This window comes from Hyperolius riggenbachi, chromosome 5 (assembly GCF_040937935.1).
Source record: "Hyperolius riggenbachi isolate aHypRig1 chromosome 5, aHypRig1.pri, whole genome shotgun sequence".
NCBI classification, from domain to species: Eukaryota; Metazoa; Chordata; class Amphibia; order Anura; family Hyperoliidae; genus Hyperolius; species Hyperolius riggenbachi.
In genome coordinates, this window is record NC_090650.1 from 321,430,786 (window position 1) to 321,454,855 (window position 24,070).

Here is a 24,070-nt window from a genome sequence, read left to right on the forward strand (position 1 = left end):
TGGGGGATTTGCAATTTAGAAAGGATATTATTTTTAAAGGAAAAACTTGTATAACCCTTTCTACAGCATGCAGAAAAAGTACTGTATAAACGTCCTTGGGGATGATTCAGCAAGGCAAGGGCACGTAAAACAGGAATGGAAAATGCTAATTGGTTGTCCAGAGCAACCAATTAGATTTTAGCTGATAGGGGATTTTGATTTGTTGATCTAGGCAGTGGTTACACTCAGTTTCCTGTTCTGATAAATTGTCCCCTTCAGCTTTGTTTGATAGAGTAAAAAAGCAGTAGAGTCTACAAGCAAGCAGTCAGGATAAATCCTATGACTGCATAACTCGCCTGCAAAGGAAAGAGAGTGGATGACGTGGGCTACTCCTTGCATATTCTAGATGGACAGCTACAGGCTTGGGTTAAAATGAAACTCCAAATGAACATTTTACTTTGAGGTGGATACTTTGGGGAAGAGGTATAAAAGATTTCTGGTTTCTGTTGTTAAAGTGGACCTGAACTCTTGCACAGGACAGAAGGAAAACATAGAGAAATGCACCCTGTATGTATTTAAAGAGTTTAGCCTCTCTAATTTACCCTCATCTGCGACTAATCACATGTTGTAATTTGATCCCTCAGCTGTGTCAGCTGGCTGCCACGGCAGAGAGGCTAATTTGGAAACACAGCATGTTAATAATAGGTCTGCTTCCATGAAAGCAGGAAGTAGACACACTACAGATTTTATGCAGGATTTGTATCCGCTCTTTAAAGGTTTTTATGCTGTTGCTTATCTTTTAGGGCAGAGAGGAAGTTCTGAGTTCGGGTCCGCTTTAAGTATGTCCCGGTGGTTAACTTAACCTTTATTTCTGTCATGCCACCAGCTAAATGTAGTGGAAGGTTCTCTCAAACAGACAACAGTAAGGTCTTGGTGGGGTCCACTGCAAGTAGCGCCTACAACTGTGCTTTATGTAGGGATTTTTGCAGCATTTTCCAGCACAATTTTGGGTGATTTCAAAGCGCTTTTAAATATAATGGAAGCGATTTTAGGTTGACAGTATTTTTATTTATCTTTTTGTGGTTCGGGTAGTAAAATTGCTGCAAAGCATTTGTGGTACATAAAAAGGTACTTGCAGACCTCATGCAGTACATGCAAGTAAACAGGTGTCCCTTTATAGAAACCTAAGAAACTCCTTATATATTTTTTTACTCACAGCTGTTGTGTTAGCAGAGAGTGTTTCTCAATCTTTTTATAGTATGTTCCAGCTTTTTTTAAATACTGAAGGACCTTGATGATTGAAATCTACGCCCTGTTTTAATGGCTACCGGTCTGCCAGGGCGTAGATTTCAATACACCGACACCACGCTTTTTCGCCACTTTCGTCGCTCCCAATGATCTTGCTGCCATCTCCCCGCCGCAGCTCACTCGCTCTGCCATCTCTATAACGGCAGAGCCCTGTGAGCGGGTCACAAGCAGATTTCACTGGCTCCTGATCTTGTCTATCAAAGTAAGGGTGTCCCATTGGCTTACATTTATAGGCAGGGTCAGGAGCCAATGAAAGCGGCTCCTGACCAGCTCACAGGAACTCTGCCGTCATTGAGGCAGCAGAGTGGGTGGCCCAGGTTCCTGATGTGCGGTGCGGACAGTGATTACGGCGGGTATGTGCAGTGATTCATCAGTATTCATCGCTATTCCGACATTTCTTGTACCAGTGGTCTCTGGTCCTTAAAGAGAACCTGTACTGAGTAAAAATATTTAAAATAAACACGAGGTAACTTGAAATGAACATTGCATAGTTACCTTGCCATCAGTTCCTCTCAGAAGCTCACCATTTTCTTCTGACATTAATCCCTTCCAGTTCTGACAATATTTTGTCAGATCTGAAATATATCAGTTGCTGTCAGTAAAATATCAGTTGCTGTCAGTTATAGCTGAGAGGAAAACTGATGTACCAGGTAATGTCCATGTTTCCCTATGGCTCAAGTGGGCGATGTTACAGTTTAAAGGATACCCGAACTGACATGTGACATGATGAGATAGACATGTGTATGTACAGTGCCTAGCATACAAATAACTAAGCTGTGTTCCTTTTTTTCTTTCTCTGCCTGAAATAGTTAAATATCAGGTATGTAAGTGGCTGACTCAGTTCTGACTCAGACAGGGAGTGACTACAGTGTGACCCTCACTGATAAGAAATTCCAACTATAAAAACAAATTCCTAGCAGAAAATGGCTTCTGAGAGCAAGAAAGAGATAAAAAAAGGAATTTCCTTATCAGTGAGGGTCACACTGTAGTCACTTCCTGTCTGAGTCAGGACTGAGTCAGCCACTTACATACCTGATATTTCACTCTTTCAGACAGAGAAAGAAAAAAAGGATCACAGCATAGTTATTTGTGTGCTAGGCACTGTACATACCCATGTCTATCTCATTATGTCACATGTCAGTTCGGGTATCCTTTAACTGTTTGCTGACCAGAAAGCTGTTATGGGTAATGGCCATTTTCAAAATGGAGGACGTAAAATTCCCTTGATCACAGTGAACAAACAGGACGCGGGACAGGAGAAAGACACTGAGGAGTAGACTTCATGGAAGGTAAGTATGACTTGTGTATGCTTATTTTGACTTTTAATTTCAGTTCAGGTTTTCTTTAAGAGGGCAGAGACTGTTCGTACTTAAGTGGTTAAAGAAGGGAATTGTGGGTTTGGGCTGCTCCATGATTGTGTGTAAATACTTTTATCATGTTTGTTTCTTAAAATATCCTTTAATGGATTAACTGTGACAAATTTGGGTACCACCGGAGTACAAATATCACATACTAAGATACTAGGTGCTGGCAAATCATCTGCAGAATCTATCCAGCAGTGGTTAAAGGGAACCTAAACTGAGAAGGATATGGATTTTTCACCAGTTTCCTGACTTTCCTGTTGATCCTGTGTCTCTAATACTTTAAGCCACAGCCCCTGAACAAGCATGCAGATCAGGTGCTCTGACTGAAGTCAGACTGGATTAGCTGCATGCTTGATTCAGGTGTGTGATTCCTGCTACTGCATACTGAGTGCGCCCTAGTGGCTGCCTTGCAGGCACTGTGAGTCCGACATAAGAAAAGTGCTATACAAATATAGGAATTATTATCAGAACTGAAAATTGTCTGACAACCAATCAGATGGCCCATGACTATCTCTTCAATCTTACAGCATGATGTAGAGGAAGTCATTCATATATTAGATACATAACTCCCAGGAAACGAGCTGCAATAATATACACTTGTTTTTATTCATTAATAGGAGAGAGAGTTCTTTAAGAGGAATGATTTAGTTCAGAGCGGAGACCTTTCAGCTGAAATATGAAGTGCTTGCAGTATGCCACAATATCAAAGTAAGGCTTAAGAGGATTACATTCTTGAAAGGCTCAAAATTTCCAAAGTGTAATTATTGCTGAGTGCATGAGAATAGCTTGTTGCATGAACAAGTCTGCAGAGCACAAGTATGTACCTTAGTAGTGAATCCAGTCCCTTCAGACCTGTGACACACGGTGGACTCCCAGCTCAGTGACATGATCATATCATCACCAGGGAAATGGCCTGCATGCAGGGCCGGCCCTAGACTTTTTGCCGCCTGAGGCAAATTGTTAAAAAATTGTCACCGCCGCCCCTCCCCCCCCCCCCCTCGGGGGGGGGGGGGGGGGCGCTCTGGGGGGCCGCCGAGCTGGAGGGGTAGCTGGCAGGACGGGGGTATTGGGCCAGCGGCGGGGAGGGGGGGTCGGACCCCCCCCTCCCTCGCCTGGGTCTCCCGTCCTCCGCTCCCCTCCAGCCTAAATAGAAGCAGCCATATGTGTAAGAGGCACGGGCGGGGAGGACACTCACCTCTTCCCAGCGTGCGTTCCACTGACGTCACTTCCTGCAGCGTTGCAGGAAGTGATGTCAGTGGAGCGCACGCTGGAGCGAGGAGGAGGTGAGTGTCTCCCCGCCCGTGCCTCTTACACATACGGCTGCTTCTATTTAGGCTGGAGGGGAGCGGAGGACGGGGGACCCAGGCGAGGGAGGGGGGGGTCCGACCCCCCTCCCCGCCGCTGGCCCAATACCCCCGTCCTGCCAGCTACCCCTCCAGCTCGGCGGGCCGGCTCCCCGCACCCACGGACGGGCGGGTGCCGCCCCTGGAAATTTGCCGCCTGAGGCAAAAGTTTCACCCCGCCTCATGAGCGGGCCGGCCCTGCCTGCATGCCATCGCATTACTGTCAGCTGTCATTAGTGATGGCATGTTGGTGTCTTGCTGAACTGCTACTGTGAGTGGTCCAGCTAGTGAGATCGCTGGCTGTAATTCAAACATTTGTAGTAGTGACCCCTGCTGAGCAGTGAATCGCCCAGGAATTGTTAGCGTACTTATGCACTTAAACTAAATTACTGAATCACTCATTTTCTGTCTATTTAACCCCCATTTTACACAAGTCAATTAAGCATAAGGCTTAGTCCACAGATGCTGGAGTGTTATCTCATTCAAACTGTGCATCGCACTGGGAATGCACTTTGCTGCAGGGTTTACTGTAAGGACCGGAATCCACTAGAAAGTGTGAATCGCAATCTCCAAGCACTTTTGGTAGTGATTTTCGCAGCATTTTTCTGAGAGATTTCTGGCATTTAACCAATTTTTGATTGAATGCAAGCAATTTGTACAATTTCCATAGATTTGGCAGTAAAAGTGCTGCAAAATTGCATTTTACAGCGATGGAAAAGTAATTCTGCAGCGATCCTATACTTTGTATTGAAGTGCAAACGATTGGATGCTGCAGGCACCGCAACTGCGATATCGGGAAATTGCAATCACCACTGTGAGGTCACCTCCATCAGCTTTCATTAACCTTTTGGAATTACAGGTGATTCAAAGATGCTGCTGAAAGCCCTTTAGTGGACCCAGGCCCCACTAGCAAAGGAAAGCACACAATTTATAAAAAAAATAATATAGCAGTATTTGTATAGCGCCTTTCTCCTGTCGGACTCAAAGCGCTTGCGAGGCAGCCACTAGAGCGCACTCAGTAGGCAGTAGCAGTGTTAAGGAGACTTGCCCAAGAAACTCCTTACTGAAATAGGTGCAGGCTTACTGAACAGGCAGAGCCGAGATTTGAACCCAGGTCTCCTGTGTCAGAGGCAGGGCCCTTAACCATTACGCTATCCAGCCACTATTGGATGAATGGCCACACAGCCATGGTCTAGGGAAAAAAATTAAAACATACCTGTTGGGATAGTTCATTGCAGAAAAGCAATGGAAAAACAGACATAATAAAAAAGATATGTGTGAACGGGGCTATAGAAGAATCATTGCAGTCTTAAACTTTTTTGCAGGGCATCAAAACAAGAGAGAATTGAACCTAAGATGTTACTTTATGTTCACACCAACAGGTTAGAACCTGGGTGATTTATCTTATGAAATCTTAAACAATAGCTAATTGTGTGTGACCAGTAAAAATACAAATATTGCGTTGTTGTATTCGGGATATTTGGGTACCTGGAGTCAGAGTTGGTGGTTTCATAGACTGAGGAGTCGGATGATTTTTGTACTAACTCCACAGCCCTGGTAAATGTTAGACTAAGGAGTTGGACCAATTTTGGCTACCTGGAGTCAGAGGTTTCATAAACCGAGGAGTCGGATGATTTCTGTACCGACTCCACAGCCCTGAGTGGACACTGGTAGGGACAGTTCTGAAGAAAGCGGGATACTCCCGGCAATCAGCAATGCAATTGAAGCACACCACCCCATCCATGTAATCCTCACTGGAGCTGCTCTATGTCCAGCCTGATTCCATGTAGTTTTCATGCCCTAGCAATTATAGTGATGTTAGTGCAAGATTAAAGTGTATCCCTCACTGCCAGATGGGCTCATTACAGACAGCTTCCCCTTATGACTCTTTTGAAGCTTCGTTAGGCAGTTAATATAATTTCATAATGCCTATCCATCACATACAATTATCTCTCAGATTAGGCATCATACTCATTTTCTTTAACAGATCCCTTTAACTGGCAGATTCCCAGCTGTTCTATGAAATATACAGTGGTGTGAAAAACTATTTGCCCCCTTCCTGATTTCTTATTCTTTTGCATGTTTGTCACACTTAAATGTTTCTGCTCATCAAAAACCGTTAACTATTAGTCAAAGATAACATAATTGAACACAAAATGCAGTTTTAAATGATGGTTTTTATTATTTATTGAGGAAAAAAAACTCAAAACCTACATGGCCCTGTGTGAAAAAGTGATTGCCCCCCTTGTTAAAAAATAACTTAACTGTGGTTTATCACACCTGAGTTCAATTTCTGTAGTCACCCCCAGGCCTGATTACTGCCACACCTGTTTCAATCAAGAAATCACTTAAATAGGAGCTATCTGACACAGAGAAGTAGACCAAAAGCACCTCAAAAGCTAGACAGCATGCCAAGATCCCAAGAAATTCAGGAACAAATGAGAACAAAAGTACTGTAATTGAGATCTATCCGATCTATCCATCTGGTAAAGGTTATAAAGCCATTTCTAAAGCTTTGGGACTCCAGTGAACCACAGTGAGAGCCATTATCCATAAATGGCAAAAACATGGAACAGTGATGAACCTTCCCAGGAGTGGCTGGCTGACCAAAATTACCCCGAGAGCGCAGAGAAAACTTATCCGAGAGGCCACAAAAGACCCCAGGACAACATCTAAAGAACTGCAGGCCTCACTTGCCTCAATTAAGGTCAGTGTTCACAACTCCACCATAAGAAAGAGACTGGGCAAAAACGGCCTGCATGGCAGATATCCAAGGCGCAAACCACTTTTAAGCAAAAAGAACATTAAGGCTCGTCTCCATTTTGCTAAAAAAATCTCAATGATTGCCAAGACTTGTGGGAAAATACCTTGTGGACCGACAAGACAAAAGTTGAACTTTTTGGAAGGTGCGTGTCCTGTTAAATCTGTCGTAGAAGTAACACAGCATTTCAGCAAAAGAACATCATACCAACAATAAAATATGGTGGTGGTAGTGTGATGGTCTGGGGTTGTTTTGCTGCTTCAGGATATGGAAGGCTTGCTGTGATAGATGGAACCATGAATTCTACTGTCTACCAAAAAATCCTGAAGGAGAATGTCCGGCCATCTGTTCGTCAACTCAAGCTGAAGCGATCTTGGGTGCTGCAGCAGGACAATGACCCAAAAGACACCAGCAAATCCACCTCTGAATGGCTGAAGAAAAACAAAATGAAGACTTTGGAGTGGCCTAGTCAAAGCCCTGACCTGAATCATATTGAGATGTTGTGGCATGACCTTAAAAAGGCAGTTCATGCTAGAAAACCCTCAAATAAAGCTGAATTACAACAATTCTGCAAAGATGAGTGGGCCAAAATTTCTCCAGAGCGCTGTAAAAGACTTGTTGCAAGTTATCGCAAACGCTTGATTGCAGTTATTGCTGCTAAGGGTGGCCCAACCAGTTATTAGGTTCAGGGGGCAATTTCTTTTTCACACAGGGCCATGTAGGTTTTGAGTTTTTTTTTCTCACTAAATAATAAAAACCATCATTTAAAACTGCATTTTGTGTTCAATTATGTTATCTTTAAAGAGAATCTATATTGTTAAAATCGCACAAAAGTAAACATACCAGTGCGTTAGGGGACATCTCCTATTACCCTCTGTCACAATTTCACCGCTCCCCGCCACATTAAAAGGCTGGTTAAAAACAGTTTTAAAAAGTTTGTTTATAAACAAACAAAATGGCCACCAAAACAGGAAGTAGGTTGATGTACAGTATGTCCACACATAGAAAATACATCCATACACAAGCAGGCTGTATACACCCTTCCTTTTGAATCTCAAGAGATCATTTGTGTGTTTCTTTCCCCCTGCAGCTATCTTCCACTGAAGTGTCAGGCTGTTTCTTCCTGCAGAGTACAGACAGCTCTGCCTGTATGTAATTCCTCAGTATGTGAAAGCCCAGCCAGCTCAGAGGAGGATTTATCCAGCTTGTAAAAGATAAGAGAGAAGAGAGAAGCTTCCCTAATCTAAATAATACACAGGCAGTGTGCAGAGAGGGGCCTGGAGGGGGGAGATGCATCACAGAACCACAACACTGAAGAACTTGGCAGCCTTCCAGACACAGGCTGACAAGTCTGACAAGAGAGAGATAAGTTGATTTATTACAGAGATGGTGATAGTAGAACATGCTGCAGTAAGCCAGAACACATTAGAATAGCTTTTGGAACTTGTGGGATGATAAAAAACAGGATGCAATTTTTGTTACGGAGTCTCTTTAACTAATGGTTAACGGTTTTTGATGAGCAGAAACATTTAAGTGTGACAAACATGCAAAAGAATAAGAAATCAGGAAGGGGGCAAATAGTTTTTCACACCACTGTAGTATTGTCATATTAAAACAGACAGCATCTGCACATTGTGACTTATGGCCCATACTCACGGGCAAGATTTCTGGCCTGACGCTAGCACATGGGAGCGTGTGCGCGACAGGCCGGCGACAGCCCGTCGCCAGGTCCATCCGCATACACGGAGGGACCTGGCAACCGATGCGGCGGAAGCTGTTGCTGTTGTTCCTCCCCCCGCCGGAAGCTCAATGTATTCCAAGCTTGTTGCTGTCGCTAGTCCGCATACCCACGCAGACTAGCAACAGTTGCGGCGGAGTTGCGGCGGCAAATGTCGCCAGTCGATTGACTGCGCCAATCGCCTGGCGACATCAGCGACGAGCAACGGTTCGGGGTGCGCGCCCGTGCAACGCCTCATACTCACGGGCGACAATTGTAGCCCGTGAGTATGGGCCATTAGAGTTACGAGCCATTCCATTGATGCATCACCTCAGGACTGTGAGCTCAGCCAAGCAAATCATTCCTTAAAGCCTCTACAGGCCAAGTGTTTATTTTAAAACTGCTGTTTCGTAGCACACATACAGCTAGGGCTGCCACCTGTCCCATTCTGTATCAGATAGTAAAGGCCTTTGCCCTTCTGTTTTAGCAGAGATGAGCACACATCTAGATTGTCCGAGTACTGTGCTGCATAGGTAAAATTATCAGGTCTATTAGCTGCTCTGTTAAGACCATTCCCAACTGCTGACTTTTTACACTTGGTCTCCCACAGCTGCACTGCCCATGTGACTCACAGTCATGACATGTCATAGCAGGACTTTGTGTGCCAATGCACCATGAGCTCCTGCTATATTCTGCAAGGGGGCCTTGGGAACACTGGGCTCAGATTGAAAATAAATAGTGAGGCATAGGGAACCTGAGGTGAGAGGCTACATATACGCATGTTCCCCATAATCAGTTAGTCCAGATACATATAAGAATTGCCAATGTCAATCAAGCAAACAATCACAGACAAATCATGGCTCTCACAGATGTTTTCATGAATACTCACTGCCCCCCCCCCCTCCCCCATTCTATCTGTATTCTAAGTGGACACTGTTCTCTGACAAACACCTTTCTAACCCTCCTAACTGTAGCACTTCAAAGCGGAGTCCACACGGACAATAAGCACACCTCCCACCAACTCTCACCAACTCTCACAGAGACTCAAAGAGAGATGGTGAAGAATGGGAACTTTTCCAAAAAGGGACTCTATTATCAATAAAGGATGGGTGTAACCATGTTGGGGGAACTTAGAATTGTGTTTGCAAAGGTGTGTGAGTTCAAGTATACTTTAAATTCATCCCCTGATATGAAATGGTAAAGGAATCATTCCGGTCTTGTATAGCTCATTTCTACACTGCCTAGACTAGTTTTCAAGAAGCCATTCTTTACTGGACCCCCCTCACCATTGTTGACTGAAAGTAATTGCAAACTGCAAACAAGCCATGGGGAATCTTGTGTCATAATAGTATTATCATGTAAAGTAACATGGCTTCCAGTACATGGTAGGTGGTATTCCTAACTGGTAAAGGGTTTCCCAACTGTAAAATCTTTTCGGCGAGGTGCCCATTCACATTTCTAGCCTAATACACTTCACTGCATAAAATGGGGTCAATTAATACAAAAGTAATAATAATAATAATCAGGAATGGTTCACTAGGCATGAGATTATGTGATCCACTGCAAACATCTGCCCACTGCAAATTAATCTGGTATAGAAGACATTTTTGGGAGATTATCACAACCAATATATCCTTAGTGGTGTTCCAATGCACCAATTAGACTTAAGATTTGTACAAGGATATAAAATCGAAAAAAGGAGAATTCCGGACACCAAAAAATCTTTATATCTATATTTATTTAAAAATTTTAGAAATTTGACAAAGTTTTCAAAAGTGTTAAATACATTCATCCAATACTAATTAATTATTCTTAGTATTGGATGGATGTATTTATCACTATTGAAGACTTCATATGTCTAATATTCAAATTAAAGATATAAAGATTATTTTTTGGTTTATGGAGTTCTACTTCTTTTGATTTTATGTCCAACTGCAAATTAACCTGACAGTATACAAATCTTAGTTCATGCAACATAATTCATCAACACATTAAACAACCAAGTCTTTCACACCCTACAACAAATTTTTAGAATGGCTTGATATTACAATTTTCACTCCCTGAACCTTCAGCTAGCAGTGACTTACCTTGGCCAGAAAGGCCCATGAGAGATGATGTGCTGGAGACACACTGCTCCTCAACTTCACAGATAGCAACATCAACAGGAAGCCCAGAATCCCACTACAAGGTTAATACATCAGGTCAGTCATATTATTATTATTATTATTATTATTATTATGTATTTATATACTTTTACTTTTAATATCATGTCAAGTAGGTTAAATGGATTATAAAACAGAAGTAATTCTTCTTTTGTGATCAGAGTACTTATTAATTATTCTGAACTGCATTGCTTGGATTTCAAAGTATTGGGTTTTCCTTTTTTTACATAATGTGTATTTTCATTCTTTTAAACTGCATCACAGCATATTTTGGATTTCAAAGTGTTGGCTGGCGCATAGGTTTGGCACTGGGTGTCGCACAAGATCCAACTGGTCACAGGCCTGGACTCCCTTTGAATCCATTTACAGTCCTGCAAGGAGACAAACCCGATGGGGTGAAATATCCCCATCACAGACTGTTTCAGCAATAAGTTTCTAATCAGGATGATACCATTTATTGGCTAACTTAAATTGTGGGGGTAGCTAAGGTTCATCTGGCCTCTATATGGAGACAACCTACTCTAGACTTGGCGGTGTTTTAGAGAGTTACTGAGGTTATGGTCTCTGAAAACATTCTATGCCCGACCTTCACCTTGTTTAAGCTCACTAGATGACCTGGGCCTTTAGCCCATCCCGTTATCTTAATGACCCTTTCTATTTGAACTGCCAATTCACTTAATGAAGCATCTCTATGTGAAATAGTTATTAGACTAGGTTTAGAAACTCTTTGGGGACTACATTCTGATTATTGTACTTGTTTTAATACTTATTTTCAATAAAAAAATCTTTGAAACTCAAAGTGTTGTACTTAGTCACCATTACGGATTTTGCTCCCAGCACCATTTTTCATACAACAGTGTTTAGATACACGTAAGCACACGCACGCACGCACGCACGCACGCACGCACGCACACACACACACTTTGTACATTACCTGGCGAAACATCCACTATGGAATATGGAGAAATAGAGGAATGGAAATTCCAAGGCACTGATGAGGTCACCTAAGTAAACAGGAAAAGAATACAAGAGGCTAAAGTACTAAAGTACATCTGAAATAGTTAAAGGCTAATTTACAATGAAGAGATTACTCAGAAAAACAAAAACAACAACTTTCAAAATTTGAAGAACAGTTGTAAAAAAAAAAATTCCCACTATACATAAAAGGGGTTTAAGCCAAACTGAGATTCTTCAAAAAGTACAATTTCTTTTTAAAACCTGCCAAAAAAAGAAAAAAAAAAAAAAAAGATAGAGAAAGTAAGCAAAAAAACCCCACAAAAAACACCCTTTACACAACAGTATTGTGTGACTGTTAAAAAGAATTAAAAAGAACAAATACATTAAAGATGCAGAGGCTATTTAAAAAATGTTAGGTTTTTAATAGAAACAGACGCAGCCATAGAGGTACTTGTAATGATTATTATGTTAGCGATTTATTTTGGGTTGGGTATTATCAAGAGTCCAAAGTATTTAGCCAAGAAAAGGAGGGTGGGCTGCTACAACTCACCGCTATCACACTAGATGGGAGCAGGAAATCAAGTGCTGAATCGTATATGGTATTTGAAAAGGATGTTCCGCTATACCAACTGACCGGATTGCAATAATAAACTCTTTATTCCCGATATCCTGGTACATACAGGTAAAGGTTCATGTGTATCGGAGCAAAAGCACTCCTTAATCATAGCTCAAAGTATTTAGTAGTCCACAGAATTTGCTGCGTGCACAGGGCAAATAGCGTAGATACACAAACCCGATTTAAAGAGAAGATCAACCTGGCACTGCCGCTCAAATACAAGTTAACTTTATTTAATCCAGTTCTTCAAACAGCATGACAACACATGTATGGTTTCAATTAGCATTAAAATATACCCAACATCGAGTGAGCAAACAAACCACCTGACAAAGGTTTTGCTCCCTGTGTCTTCCAAGGCTCCATTCTGAGGCATAAATAACTGCCAGGCAGGTTGTTTGCTCCCACGCTCCCCTACAGCCTCACTGTTGTGTTGGGTATGATTTAGGCTGCTTTCACAGTGGGACGTTACAGGCGCACAATAGAGCAGCCTGTAACGCAGCCCAACTCATAGTAATGAAAAATCAATGGGCTGTTCACAGTGCCCACGTTGCGTTACATTGTAACGATGCACGTTCAAAGAAAGTGCAGCATGCTGTGCGTTATATGCGCTTTTAGCCGCGCTAGACTGTTTGCACATTCTCAGTGCAGGAGAGGAGGAGGGGAGATTCCGCTATTGTCCCTAGCCACATGGCTAATTAATATTCACTGCACTGTGTGACGTGCAGTGTTTACTTCCTGGACCGATTGGCTGGCGGGACCACGTGATGCGGAGTGTTCCAATCACGTGGTCTCCACAGTCTTTGGACGCATGCGCAGTTTTCGTTCCACCAGTACCGAAAAAAACGGCACACCAAAAGACGCATAATGCGTCTCTAGGTAGCGTTCGAGTTTAGCACCACCATGCGTTGCATTAGGGGAACGTTATGCGACCTTAACGCCCCATCTAATGCAACGTCTCTGTGTGAAAGAGGCCTTAAAGCATACAAGTATTGTCATTGTTTGAAGATCAGATTTAATAAATGTAATTTGTATTGGAGCGGAGAGGGGAGGTATGGTGGATGGATTTGCATACAAGGCAAAGCATTTTAAATTTAATTCTGAGGGCGACAGAGATCCAGTGAAGGGACTTGCGAAGAGGGGCAGCTGAAGAAAAGCAGCACGAGAAGTGAACGAGCCTGGCAGCTAATCTAGCTGGGTCACACGGATGGTTCTGCCATGGTAAGTGACTGCCTTAGCGCTCGTCATTTAAACATTGTCCATTCAGATGTATGAACAGTGGTCGGTACAATTGCTAACTGGCATTAACTGTTTGCGCAAACGCCGTGCTTTGGCTCTGATTTTCACAGCCATCTGCCCGGCGCTTAGCTGATTGTGGAAGTAACATGTTTACTGCCATACTCCCGTGTCCCCCTGCAGGGATGAAAACACTGCATGCCAGGAACCGCCGCTTAAATTTAAATTTCTGCATGCTTGCAGAAAAGCACTTGAAACAAGACAGCCGGCTGCTGCTGGCAGTTGGTTTAGACGTCCATATGAACCAGTCCTAACAAACATATACAATTGGTTTTATTGGGTTCTGCAATTGTTGTCCAAAAAATGCTTGTATTCTCTGTAACTCCAGCATCTTATCGCTATTGAATGAGTGATGGACACCCAGCTTGCTTTGATTCAGCCGATTATGTATATACAGTGCTTGCCTTGTGAAGAGGACTGCATATGCTTGCACATCCCTTGACCTGCACAGTAATGCCCCCAATGATGGACGACACAGCAAGCTAGGGTAGGCAATTATTGCACAAAGCTTAGACCTGACTGAAAGCAGGGAACCATTCTTCAGTTGCACAGTATGTAACATGTTAAAGATGACAGGAAATGGAAGAGGAAAGGACAACTAGGCTGTTAAGAGATAGGTTCTGAGGTCTGTTTGAGCTTGTTGAAGTTGGGGCAAGAATAGCAGAGTGGTGTGGGACTTACTAAGGCTTCATTTCCATCTGATGCTGTGGATAAGGCAGGTAGCCAAATGTGTTTCTCCGCACTTTTTCCCAATGTGATTGTGTTTCCATTCATCATACATAAATGGAATCACATTGCAAATGCGCCAAAATGCATGCAACCATGCGCAACGCAACACATGGATGGAAACATCAGACAGTGCAGTCTATGCACTTTTTGATGTCCCAGCAATCCATATTGTGTTTCCTAAACAAGGCTGGAATTGTGTAGATGGAAACAAGGCCTTAGGGCCCCCTCCTCACTTGTGCATTGCACACAGTGCTTGCAATCTAGAAGCACAGAAGTGTTTAGATTGCACTGTCTAATAATGTTTTCATCCATGCTTGACAGGTGTTACTGTAACAAGATAATAAATGTTATTCACTTCTACGGTCAGGAATTTTAATGGATTTTAATGTTGTGGCTGATCAGTGCATAAGTAAAATTACAAACAAACAAAAATCTTGTAATTGGTGGCAAAGCCACAAAAATGTTTTGGAAACAAATTCTTATGTTAAAGGCTTTTTGATGGAAAAGAAAGCCATTAACACATCTAGTAAAACCTCTGCATAAACAGGAAGATAAATCTTCAGTGCAACAGGGGATTTATCAAGGTAAATGATGCAGCTGGCAGGGGACAAAAGATTCTCTGAAAGCATTTAAGCATTGATGGATTGATTAAGCAGACCAAATGCAAGACGTGGCCTGTGGGTCCTGCATGCTAATTTACAACTTCTATAAATTACGCATTTGTTTGTTAATTTGTTCAGTGGAACATTTTGTGCAGGAAGCTTTTCCCTTTCTTTAAACATCGTGCTGTGTTTCTGTTCTAATCAGCCAAATAAAACAGCCAAGGTTTCTCTTCTCCACTGTCCAAGGAAAGAATCAATATTCTGGCTCTTCAGAAGGTCAGCCTTGTCTCACTAGCAGTCTTCAGTTTGAACTATCAGTATTCAGTTTTACACGAAATGCTACCAAGGTGCATACCAAAAATACATCCATTTCAAATGAGATGCTCTGTTTTGGATGAATATGCAGGATCAATACTCCAACAAGTCAGCATTGCTTTCTGAGACACCAGAGAGCCCCCCCCAATCACAAGCTAACGTAATCATGACAGCCTGATCAGCTTTTATCGAGATCTGTTGCAAGGCTATTGATTACCAATAAAATGATTGCTTTCATTGTCTATTCTTAGAGATTTTCTGCTGCAAATGTTTTTCGGAAGGGGATGATGGCTTTCTAGATGATGCCGACTGAAACTGCTAGCAGACAAAGTAATGCTGGAGCAGGCCTCGTTTGCTGGTGCACTATCCTCCAGTGGGTCACCACTCCCACGGTTAGTAAATCCAAGATCACAGATGAAGGAGGCACACAAATGGCGTAATAAACTTGTGTTTATAGATTCAAAATTGCATAACACGACATGTTTTGGGTTTCTCCCTTCCTCAGGTGACCAGTACAATTCTGAATCTATAAACGCACGCTTATTATGCCATTTGTGTGCCTCCGACTCTGATCTTCGTTTGAAACTGCTATTTGTATTGATAGAGATTTGTAGCTCACTGTTACTTCCTAGAAAAGAGAGTGCAGATGAAAATTGCTGGGAATGTGAGTTTTCCCTTTTGTCCTAGGGCTTGGTGTGACATGGGACTTCCCCAGCCTTCAGCCATGATATGGAATCACCGGTGATTCCAAAATGCTAGGCCAATGAAAGTTAATGGAGGTAAGCCCACAGTAGTGATTGCAATTTGACAAAATCGAATTATTAAATAGGAGAAAGCAGGGCCCATAATTGCTCTGCTATAAAATTGCTCCACTTTTAGGTCACATTCACTGTGCCACATTGCGGAGCTGCGTTATAAAATCTTATAACGCAGCTTACCGCACTGCAATGATAATCCTATGGGCCGTTCACAGTGCGACGTTATCGTTCCGTTGAAAATGTTATGTGGTGGTAACTCACTGCTTGCAGTGCGTTACCTCTAAACGCAGACACGTTGCGACTTTAATGTCGCATTAAAAACGCAACGTTCCACTGTGATTATGCGCTTAAGCAGTAAAATCCCTTGAAAGCGAAAAGTGTTTTGCACCTGAGTGAAGCAGATTTTACCTCACAGTATCATGGCTGCCATTTAGAATTCAGATTTTAAATTGCAAATAAAATATGAGACTCGGTTGTATGTTACTAACGTTACCATTAGCACTACGAATACTGTATAATTAACTATCTAAGTTAAGCTTCAGTTCAGGTTTGCTGTGAGTAAACATTGGCCATGCACCAGGGGTCCCTTGAAATGGTGTATTATGCATTCTGTGTATCCTTGTTTAGGGGCAACATCCCTACATTTTCATTCCTTTAGTACAACAGAGATGAGCCATCTCAAGAAGCCTTTATTATAGACCATTTTGTGTGCTCTGACCCCTCATAAGCACCCCGATACCCATACGAGTGTATTAACCCCCTTGCCGTTACAATTCCTGCGGCAAGGGGACAGAGCAGCACTTTAAAAAAAAATTTTTTTTTTAAATCATGTAGCGAGCCCAGGGCTCGCTACATGATAGCCGCTGACAAGCGGCATCACCCTACCTACTGCGATCGCCTTCGGCGATCAGAGGAAGCAGGAAATCCCGTTCAGAACGGGATTTTCTGCTGGGCTTCCCCGGTCGCCATGGCGACCGGGCGGGAGGAGGTCACCGACGTCATGGACGTCGGGACGTCAGAGGGAATCCCGATCCACCTCTCAGCGCTGCCTGGCACTGATCGGCCAGGCTGCGCAAGGGGTCTGGAAGGGGGGGGGGGGCAGCGCGGCGGGTAGCGGCGAATCGGTGGGTAGCGGCGGCAATCGCGTACTACACGCAGCTAGCAAAGTGCTAGCTGCGTGTAGGAAACAAAAAATATGCAAATCGGCCCAGCGGGGCCGGAGAAATCCTTCTGCGCAGGTTACCCCGAGCTGAGCTCGGGATAACCGGCAAGAAGGTTAAAACCATTTTGTCAATCTTCACCTAGCATGAGAGCACCAATCTCAAATATACTGTATATAAAATGAATGTCACAAACCTAATAGGAGTATTTCAGAAAAAGATAAATAGACAAAGCTGAGAGTAACTTGTAGTCCATTCCACTATGCAAACTAAGAGAATAACTGGTGCAGTGTTGGATGAAATGGTCCAAAATACTGAAGTCTGGGGCCATTGGTCTGTGTTCAGGGGGGACATGGATTCCATTATTCCAATGGAGCATGCAATGATTATGTTGTCTGCAGTATGCGTATTGCTACAGTTCCCAGTCTGACATTTGATGAGTGAAATAGGTCTTACTTTCTTTACGTTTGACAAGCTGAACATTTTATGATATATGATATTTGCAGCTTGGGGCACTGTCTACCTTTTCCCATAACACCAGCACAGACAGACAGGGGACTCACTACACACACTAGACAGGGCTTTTCATCCTTTTCACTAATTGTACCACTTTTATCGCCTGAACATTTTCAAGTACCACCAGTGTGCCTGCGCAGTAGATTGGACGCAATCAGGCTTAGCTGTTTCTGCTGGAGCCTGAACGGAGAGCAGCTACTGTGCGTGCGCACACACCAACAAGGAGAACTTGGGCTGCCAGTGCTTGATCCCCTCTAATGAGGAGGAAGGGGGAAGCCTCTTTAGGATCCAAAGGCCTCTCCCTCCCCAAGGTAAGTACCCCCAGGGTACCTCACTGCACCGTTTGCCTGGCTGTCTCTTTCCAACTGATCTGAGGTCTGAAGTATGCCGCAGAGTAGCACAGCTAGGAGAGAGGGAGGAGGAGCCAAACTTTGTGGAAGCAGGACATGACCAGGACAAGTGGCAGGTGGTCAAATAAAGTGGCAGGCAAACCTGGTTTGTACCACCTGGCCAACAGCAAAGTACCACCGGTGGTACGCGTACCACAAGTTGAAAAGCCCCGCACTAGACCGTTCCTCATTGCACGCATACACGCATTGAACTGTCCTTCACTGCACATATACTGGACCATTCCACACTGTACACATGCACACACTGCCCTCATACTGGACCATTCCACACTGTACACATGCACACACTGCCCTCATACTGGACCATTCCACACTGTAGACATGCACACTGAACTATCCCTCACGACACAAGCACACACACACGGTTTCGGATTCGAATGAGCTGAATGAATCAACAATGATAAGCAGGCTGGTGAAAAGCCCATTATCACGCCTAAACTCAGTTTAGGCGCGATAAAATAAACTCGCGCGCAAACTCCTGCTCACAAAGTATTGTGCGCGCTGTGCCCATTACACCCTATGCGACTTTACGCGCGCACCGGACTTTGTGAGTTTTATTCCTCAAAACAATGCTAACCTACTTAGTGCAATGGTTATCACGCCCAAAAGTCTTTAGGCGTGCTAAGTAGGTTAGTACCGCTTTGTGAATCAAGCCCACTGAACTGTCTCTCCTGGCACACATACACTTGCATTCTATTTTTTTTAAATGTATTTAGTATTTATACAGCACTTTACACAATATATAGGGCCTGATTCACAAAGCAGTGCAAAGTGTTTGCACGCCTGTGAAAAGCCCCTTATCACGCCTAAACTCAGTTTAGGCGTGATAAAATGAAACTTTTGCGCGCGCGCAATCGTCCGGCGCACGGTGCAGTTCGCGCGATGTGCCCATTAAACCCTATGGGCGCTGCGCGCGGAATTATGCGATTGCGCGCAGTAAACTTTGCGCGTGGGACTATGTGCGCGATAAAGAGCACAAATCGGTGCTAACTCAGCGGTGCAAAGCTTATCACGCCTAAAGTCTTTTAGGCGTGATAACTGAGTTATCACCGCTTTGTGAATCAGGCCCATAGTATTGTCACTAGTAGTAGTAGTAGTGTCCCTCAGAAAAACTCAGTCTAATCCCTACCACACTCATATGTCCCAATCCTGGTCCAAGTAAAATTCAGGGGAAGCCAATATAATGCAAATTGTATACATATTGGAACATAACCAACCAAAAATAGCAGGAAGTGCATATGATTGGTCAAATTCAAAGCTGCTTACAATTGCATTAAATTTGTATACAAGTTGAAATTATTAGCATCTGATTGACCATCTTTTGTATTTAAAAGATAACATTTATTAAATTTTGCAGTTTAATGACAACAGTGCCAGTCACATAGCTGACGCAACAGAAAAAAAAAACACATTTACAACTAATAACGTATTTACAGTTGTATTAATGCAGAATGGGGCCTGAACCCCAGCCAACCTATAACATTACAATTCTATGCAGTCAAATTGAAGTGTACCAGAGACATTAAATGTAACAGCTTTGGGAGAGCTGACAAATGCCCCAGATGCGATCAAAGTTCAACAAACTATATCCATATGATATGGGCATGTCCCTTTTTGCAGACTTATTGGACGCAAATAAACGCATTTCTCCAAAAACTTTTTGAAAGGCCAATTATTTTCAATCCCAAAATGCATTTTCTGGGAGTTGCAGGAGCTATAGCCCCTAACAGGAGACTGACGATACTGTGGGACCTCTTGTGTTTCTATGCTAGAAAGAATATTATATTACATTGGATGCGACAGGGACCTCCTACGGTTCCAGAACGGATAACAATGATAAACTCGGCTTTGCCATTTTACAAGCTAATGTATTTGCAGAGAAATTGTCCCCTTAAGTTTGATAGTATCTGGATTCCATGGATTGAACATCTCAAAAACCAAGGTTTCGATTACGATTCACAGAATCATTAGCTTATACTGAGCTGTGCGCTGGTATCAGGTGATTGGCGGAGTCCAGACCGTGGGATAAAGGGTGGGGGGGAGGGATATTCCGATTTTTTTCAAGGGAATGTTATTTTCATGTACATGCATTTGTATGTGTTCGTGTTCTTTGTTTTTTCTCTGTGAAAAACTTAATAAAACTTATTTGTTAAAAAAAAAAAATGTAACAGCTTTTAAGGTGGCCATACGTCAGGCGAAATGGCGGCCGATCGATCATCCAATTCAATTATTATAATCGAATTGGATGGAAATCTGTGCCGCCAAGTGCATGCCCGACTGACAATGCGGTTAATTTAGGACGTAATTGGTTGCATTCTCGATCATGCATACTGCAAGATGTTGCTCCATTGGGTGCACAGCGCTAAGGGCCGGTTCACACTTGCGGTTTTGCAAAAACCGCACCGGATGTCCGGACCGCACCGGAGCCGGATCGGACCTGAACCGTACGGTTCCTGTCCGGATCCGGTCCGGTTGCATACGGTTTCCGTGCGGTATGAACACGGTTGCGGTCCGGATCCGGATTCTTAAAGAGTAACAACCTGTATAAAAACAAAAAAAAATGTTGGGGTCTGGGAGGTCAGCAGAAGGGGGACCTGTGGAATCAGGCCCTCTGCTGTTTAGCACTCACCTCCACCTCCGACATGCTGCCAACATCTCCGGATCCGGATCCAGCTGTGCTGCTCCACTCCAAAATGCTTGCCCATGTGTCCCCAGCCAATATCGCCGCAAAAATCCGCATAGGAAGTGGGGTAGAACATCCGGATTTTTTGCCAGTGTGTTGTGCGCTCTCCGGTTCTCATTGGTTTCCATTGGCCGGATGGTGCAGTCCGGCTCCGCCCCGGATACGGCTGCCGGAGGAGCCGGACCAAAAAATAGCGCATGTTGGAACGGACACCGGAGTCCGGATCCGGTCCGGCTCCGGTCCGGACGAAACGGACACATGTGAACCCTGGCATAGACTTACATTGCTATGCCGTGCGTCCGTTTCGTCCGGCCAGCATGCGGTGCGGCTCCGGCACGGCTATTCCGGATAGCCACCGCTAATGTGAACCGGGCCTAACGGGGTGCAATTTCCAGATGAAAGCCGACGCTGCCCCCCCCCATGTCAATGTCCCCCCATGCCCAAGGTAGAGTGTACAGTATACTTTACCTGCCGGTGACCTCCACTGCTCTGGGCGCATTCTCCTCTCCATACATGCACGGCCCACGTGGTTTCCTAGAGATGTATATATGTATATGTATATGTGCGCGCCCTTACTAGGAAACCATGTGGGATGCGCATGTATGCAGAGGAGGAACCCCGGAAGCCAGCGGGGGACAAGCAGAGGCTGTGAAGATGTAATATATACACTTTACACTGGGAGGACATTGACATTAGGGGACAGTGGCGGGGCGGCGAGGTGGACGTATGTGGTGCACAAGGCTGATTCCAGAGAGATTTCTTGCTGAAACTGATCGGGAATCCGTCAGAGGTGTATGGGCAGCTGACAGAGCTCTCTTATCAGATTCGATAAGAGAGATTTGTCTCTTGGTCGATTCTGCCCATCATCGCTAGATGTATGGGTACCTTTATACTTACCTGCGGCTTCCTTGCCATGAGCTCCATCACCCTCTTCCTGGGACACTCTGTTCCTCCACTGTGTCCCTCAGTTTATTTCCCAGATGCGGCTGGTCGTGCTTCAAGGCACATGCGTAGCCCAGCTGAGTGTGTGGCTACGCATGGCCAGGAGCATTCTGCCCGTGCTCTGTTAGTACTGCTCAGGCACAGAACAGCCCAGGCAACGGAAGCGCGACGCACGTGCGGTGAAGGATGCCTGGCCGTGACTGGAGAATTCTGTACATTTCATGTCTTTGGTTTCCTTTAAAGAGGAACTGGAGTGAAAAAAAACCAGAATGAATAAAATTGTTAATTGTTTACAATACTAATTTATATAATATTTAGGCAGTGTTTGTTCATTGTAAAATTTTTCCTCTCCCAGATTTACATTCCGAAATGTATCACAGGTGGGGATATCTTTAGTCCTGCCAGGTGATCTGCCCGGAATGTTCGTTACTGAGAGTTCTATGCACCGAGGGAGATTTTGCTTGCTTGGCCTTGTAACGAGGTTCACAGACTGATATCAGGGCAATGGTCATGACATCTCGCTGTCAGCCATACAGACCATCCTGATGATCTATTTGAGAAAAGAAAAAGACTTCTTGTGTGAAAGGGGGTATCAGCTACTGCTTGGAATGAAGTTCGATCTTCTCACAATTATTATGAGAGAGCTGCTATAGTTCCATGCTAATATTATGCCTTTCATGGCATAGAAAGCAAGGTTGGTAAATAACAAGTTTGGCTTCTCCTTTGAGAGTATTGTTTATTACTCCCAGTAGAAAATTCCCTGGCCCCCATTGGGAGAATCTATTTCGGAAACACCTTCTGTGTCCATACCTGGACCTGTGCCCAATACATTGTTAACTGTAGGCACTGCAATAAAATATGGAAAGCCTGCATCTGTAGCATGTGATGGGTGTCGTCCTTAACCACTTCCCTACTGTGGGGTTTTTCCCCTCCTGTACCAGAGCAATTTTCACCTTTCAGCACTCCTTCCATTCGACTATAACTTCATTACTACTTATCACAACAAAACGATCTATATCTTGTTTTTTTACCACCAATTAGGCTTTTCTTTGGGTGGTTCATTTTGCAAATAAGAAAAAAAATGGCAAAAATTCATTATTTCTCAGTTTTCGGCCATTATAGTTTTAAAATAATACATGCTACCATAATTAAAACCCATACATTTTATTTGCTGATTTGTCCTGGTTATTGCAACACTTAAAATTTAATTTAAGTGTAACGCACCGCAAACAGCTGTTTGTGTAGTGACGGCCGTGCTGGACTGGTGCGCACCATGGCAAGAGTGCCGGCCATGGCGGCTTTCCAGCCCATATGATCCACGGGCTGAGGTAGCTAAATGACAGAACAACAGTGACTGTCCAGCTGATCGAATTTGGTCTGCCCACAATGAAGCAACGACCTTATTATCTTGGGGCAGGTGTGCCTCCTAACACTCATATAGCCAGTCATTGCTTCATTGTGATACACAAGCCCCTTCACCGCAGAGTGGTATATAAAACAGTGTGCAGTCACACAGAGATGCAGTGAACAGGTATGCAGTGACTGGTATATAAAACTGCGTGCTGCTACACTATGTGGTGTGTGATGCTCTTCTTTGTGATGTGCAGTATTACTGTAAAATGTTTTATAAAATTATGTTAAAAATGTCAATAAACATTTTGAAAAATAAAAACCAGACCATTACAATATACAGGAATATTAATAATTGTAGTGTGATTTATGGTGATGGTAAGGCATGATAACTGTTTTTTTTTCTGTTTCTACAACTCCTGTTCCACAAAGTACCAGTCAATAGCGTAGAAGCTGCATAACAATGTTATATATAAAAGAAATAACCCAGGAAAAGAAAGCCAAGTCAACATGCCTTACATGAAACAGAAATCCCTATGGTACCTTTGCCTGGTAAGTAAAAGAAAAACATGTCTAAATAGGACACGTCAGGCAGTACAGGTTACCAGCCCCCTGTAGTAAGCCACGTTTATTGGAGAATGTCAGTGTAATGGAAATCCATTGTCTCATTAAAATACAATAAATGTTTTAATTAGGTTTCTTGCTATGGATTGCAGCTCATGTGCAATGTGTTTTAGCTTTCACCCTAGCTAATGGCACATATTATACAGAGAAGAAAAGGAGAGACAAGGAAGGTTACCGCTGCAAAGATCATATGCAGAAACATAGGGGACCCCAAGAAGAAGCACTAGCGGCAGGGATTATACTAGGAAGAACAGATACGCCAGGAGATCCTCCTGCTGAAAAGATTTTGCAGAAAAGAATATAGCAGAGCCTCCTACTGAACAGACTGTAACAAGTATAGGGGGAAAGGAGTGCCCTGCTGAACAGATTATAGGAAAATAAATAGGCTAGAGGATCCTGCTGCTGCACGCATTATACAGACAAAAAGTGAGTCTGGGGAAGCCTCCTGCTGAACAAATCATACAGGAAAAAAGCAGTGTGG

General features: G+C 43.6%; 1 protein-coding gene across 1 annotated transcript in view; it reads right to left on the reverse strand.

Moving 5' to 3' along the window:
- TMEM241 (transmembrane protein 241) overlaps nt 1-24,070 on the reverse strand; it is a 174,599-nt gene that overhangs the window by 77,515 nt on the left and 73,014 nt on the right. The window contains exons 12-13 of the mRNA XM_068237258.1: nt 11,569-11,638; nt 10,560-10,653 (exon numbers count right to left, since the gene is read on the reverse strand). Coding sequence (XP_068093359.1) covers nt 10,560-10,653; nt 11,569-11,638 — 164 coding nt within the window. The remainder of the gene's footprint in view (nt 1-10,559; nt 10,654-11,568; nt 11,639-24,070) is intronic.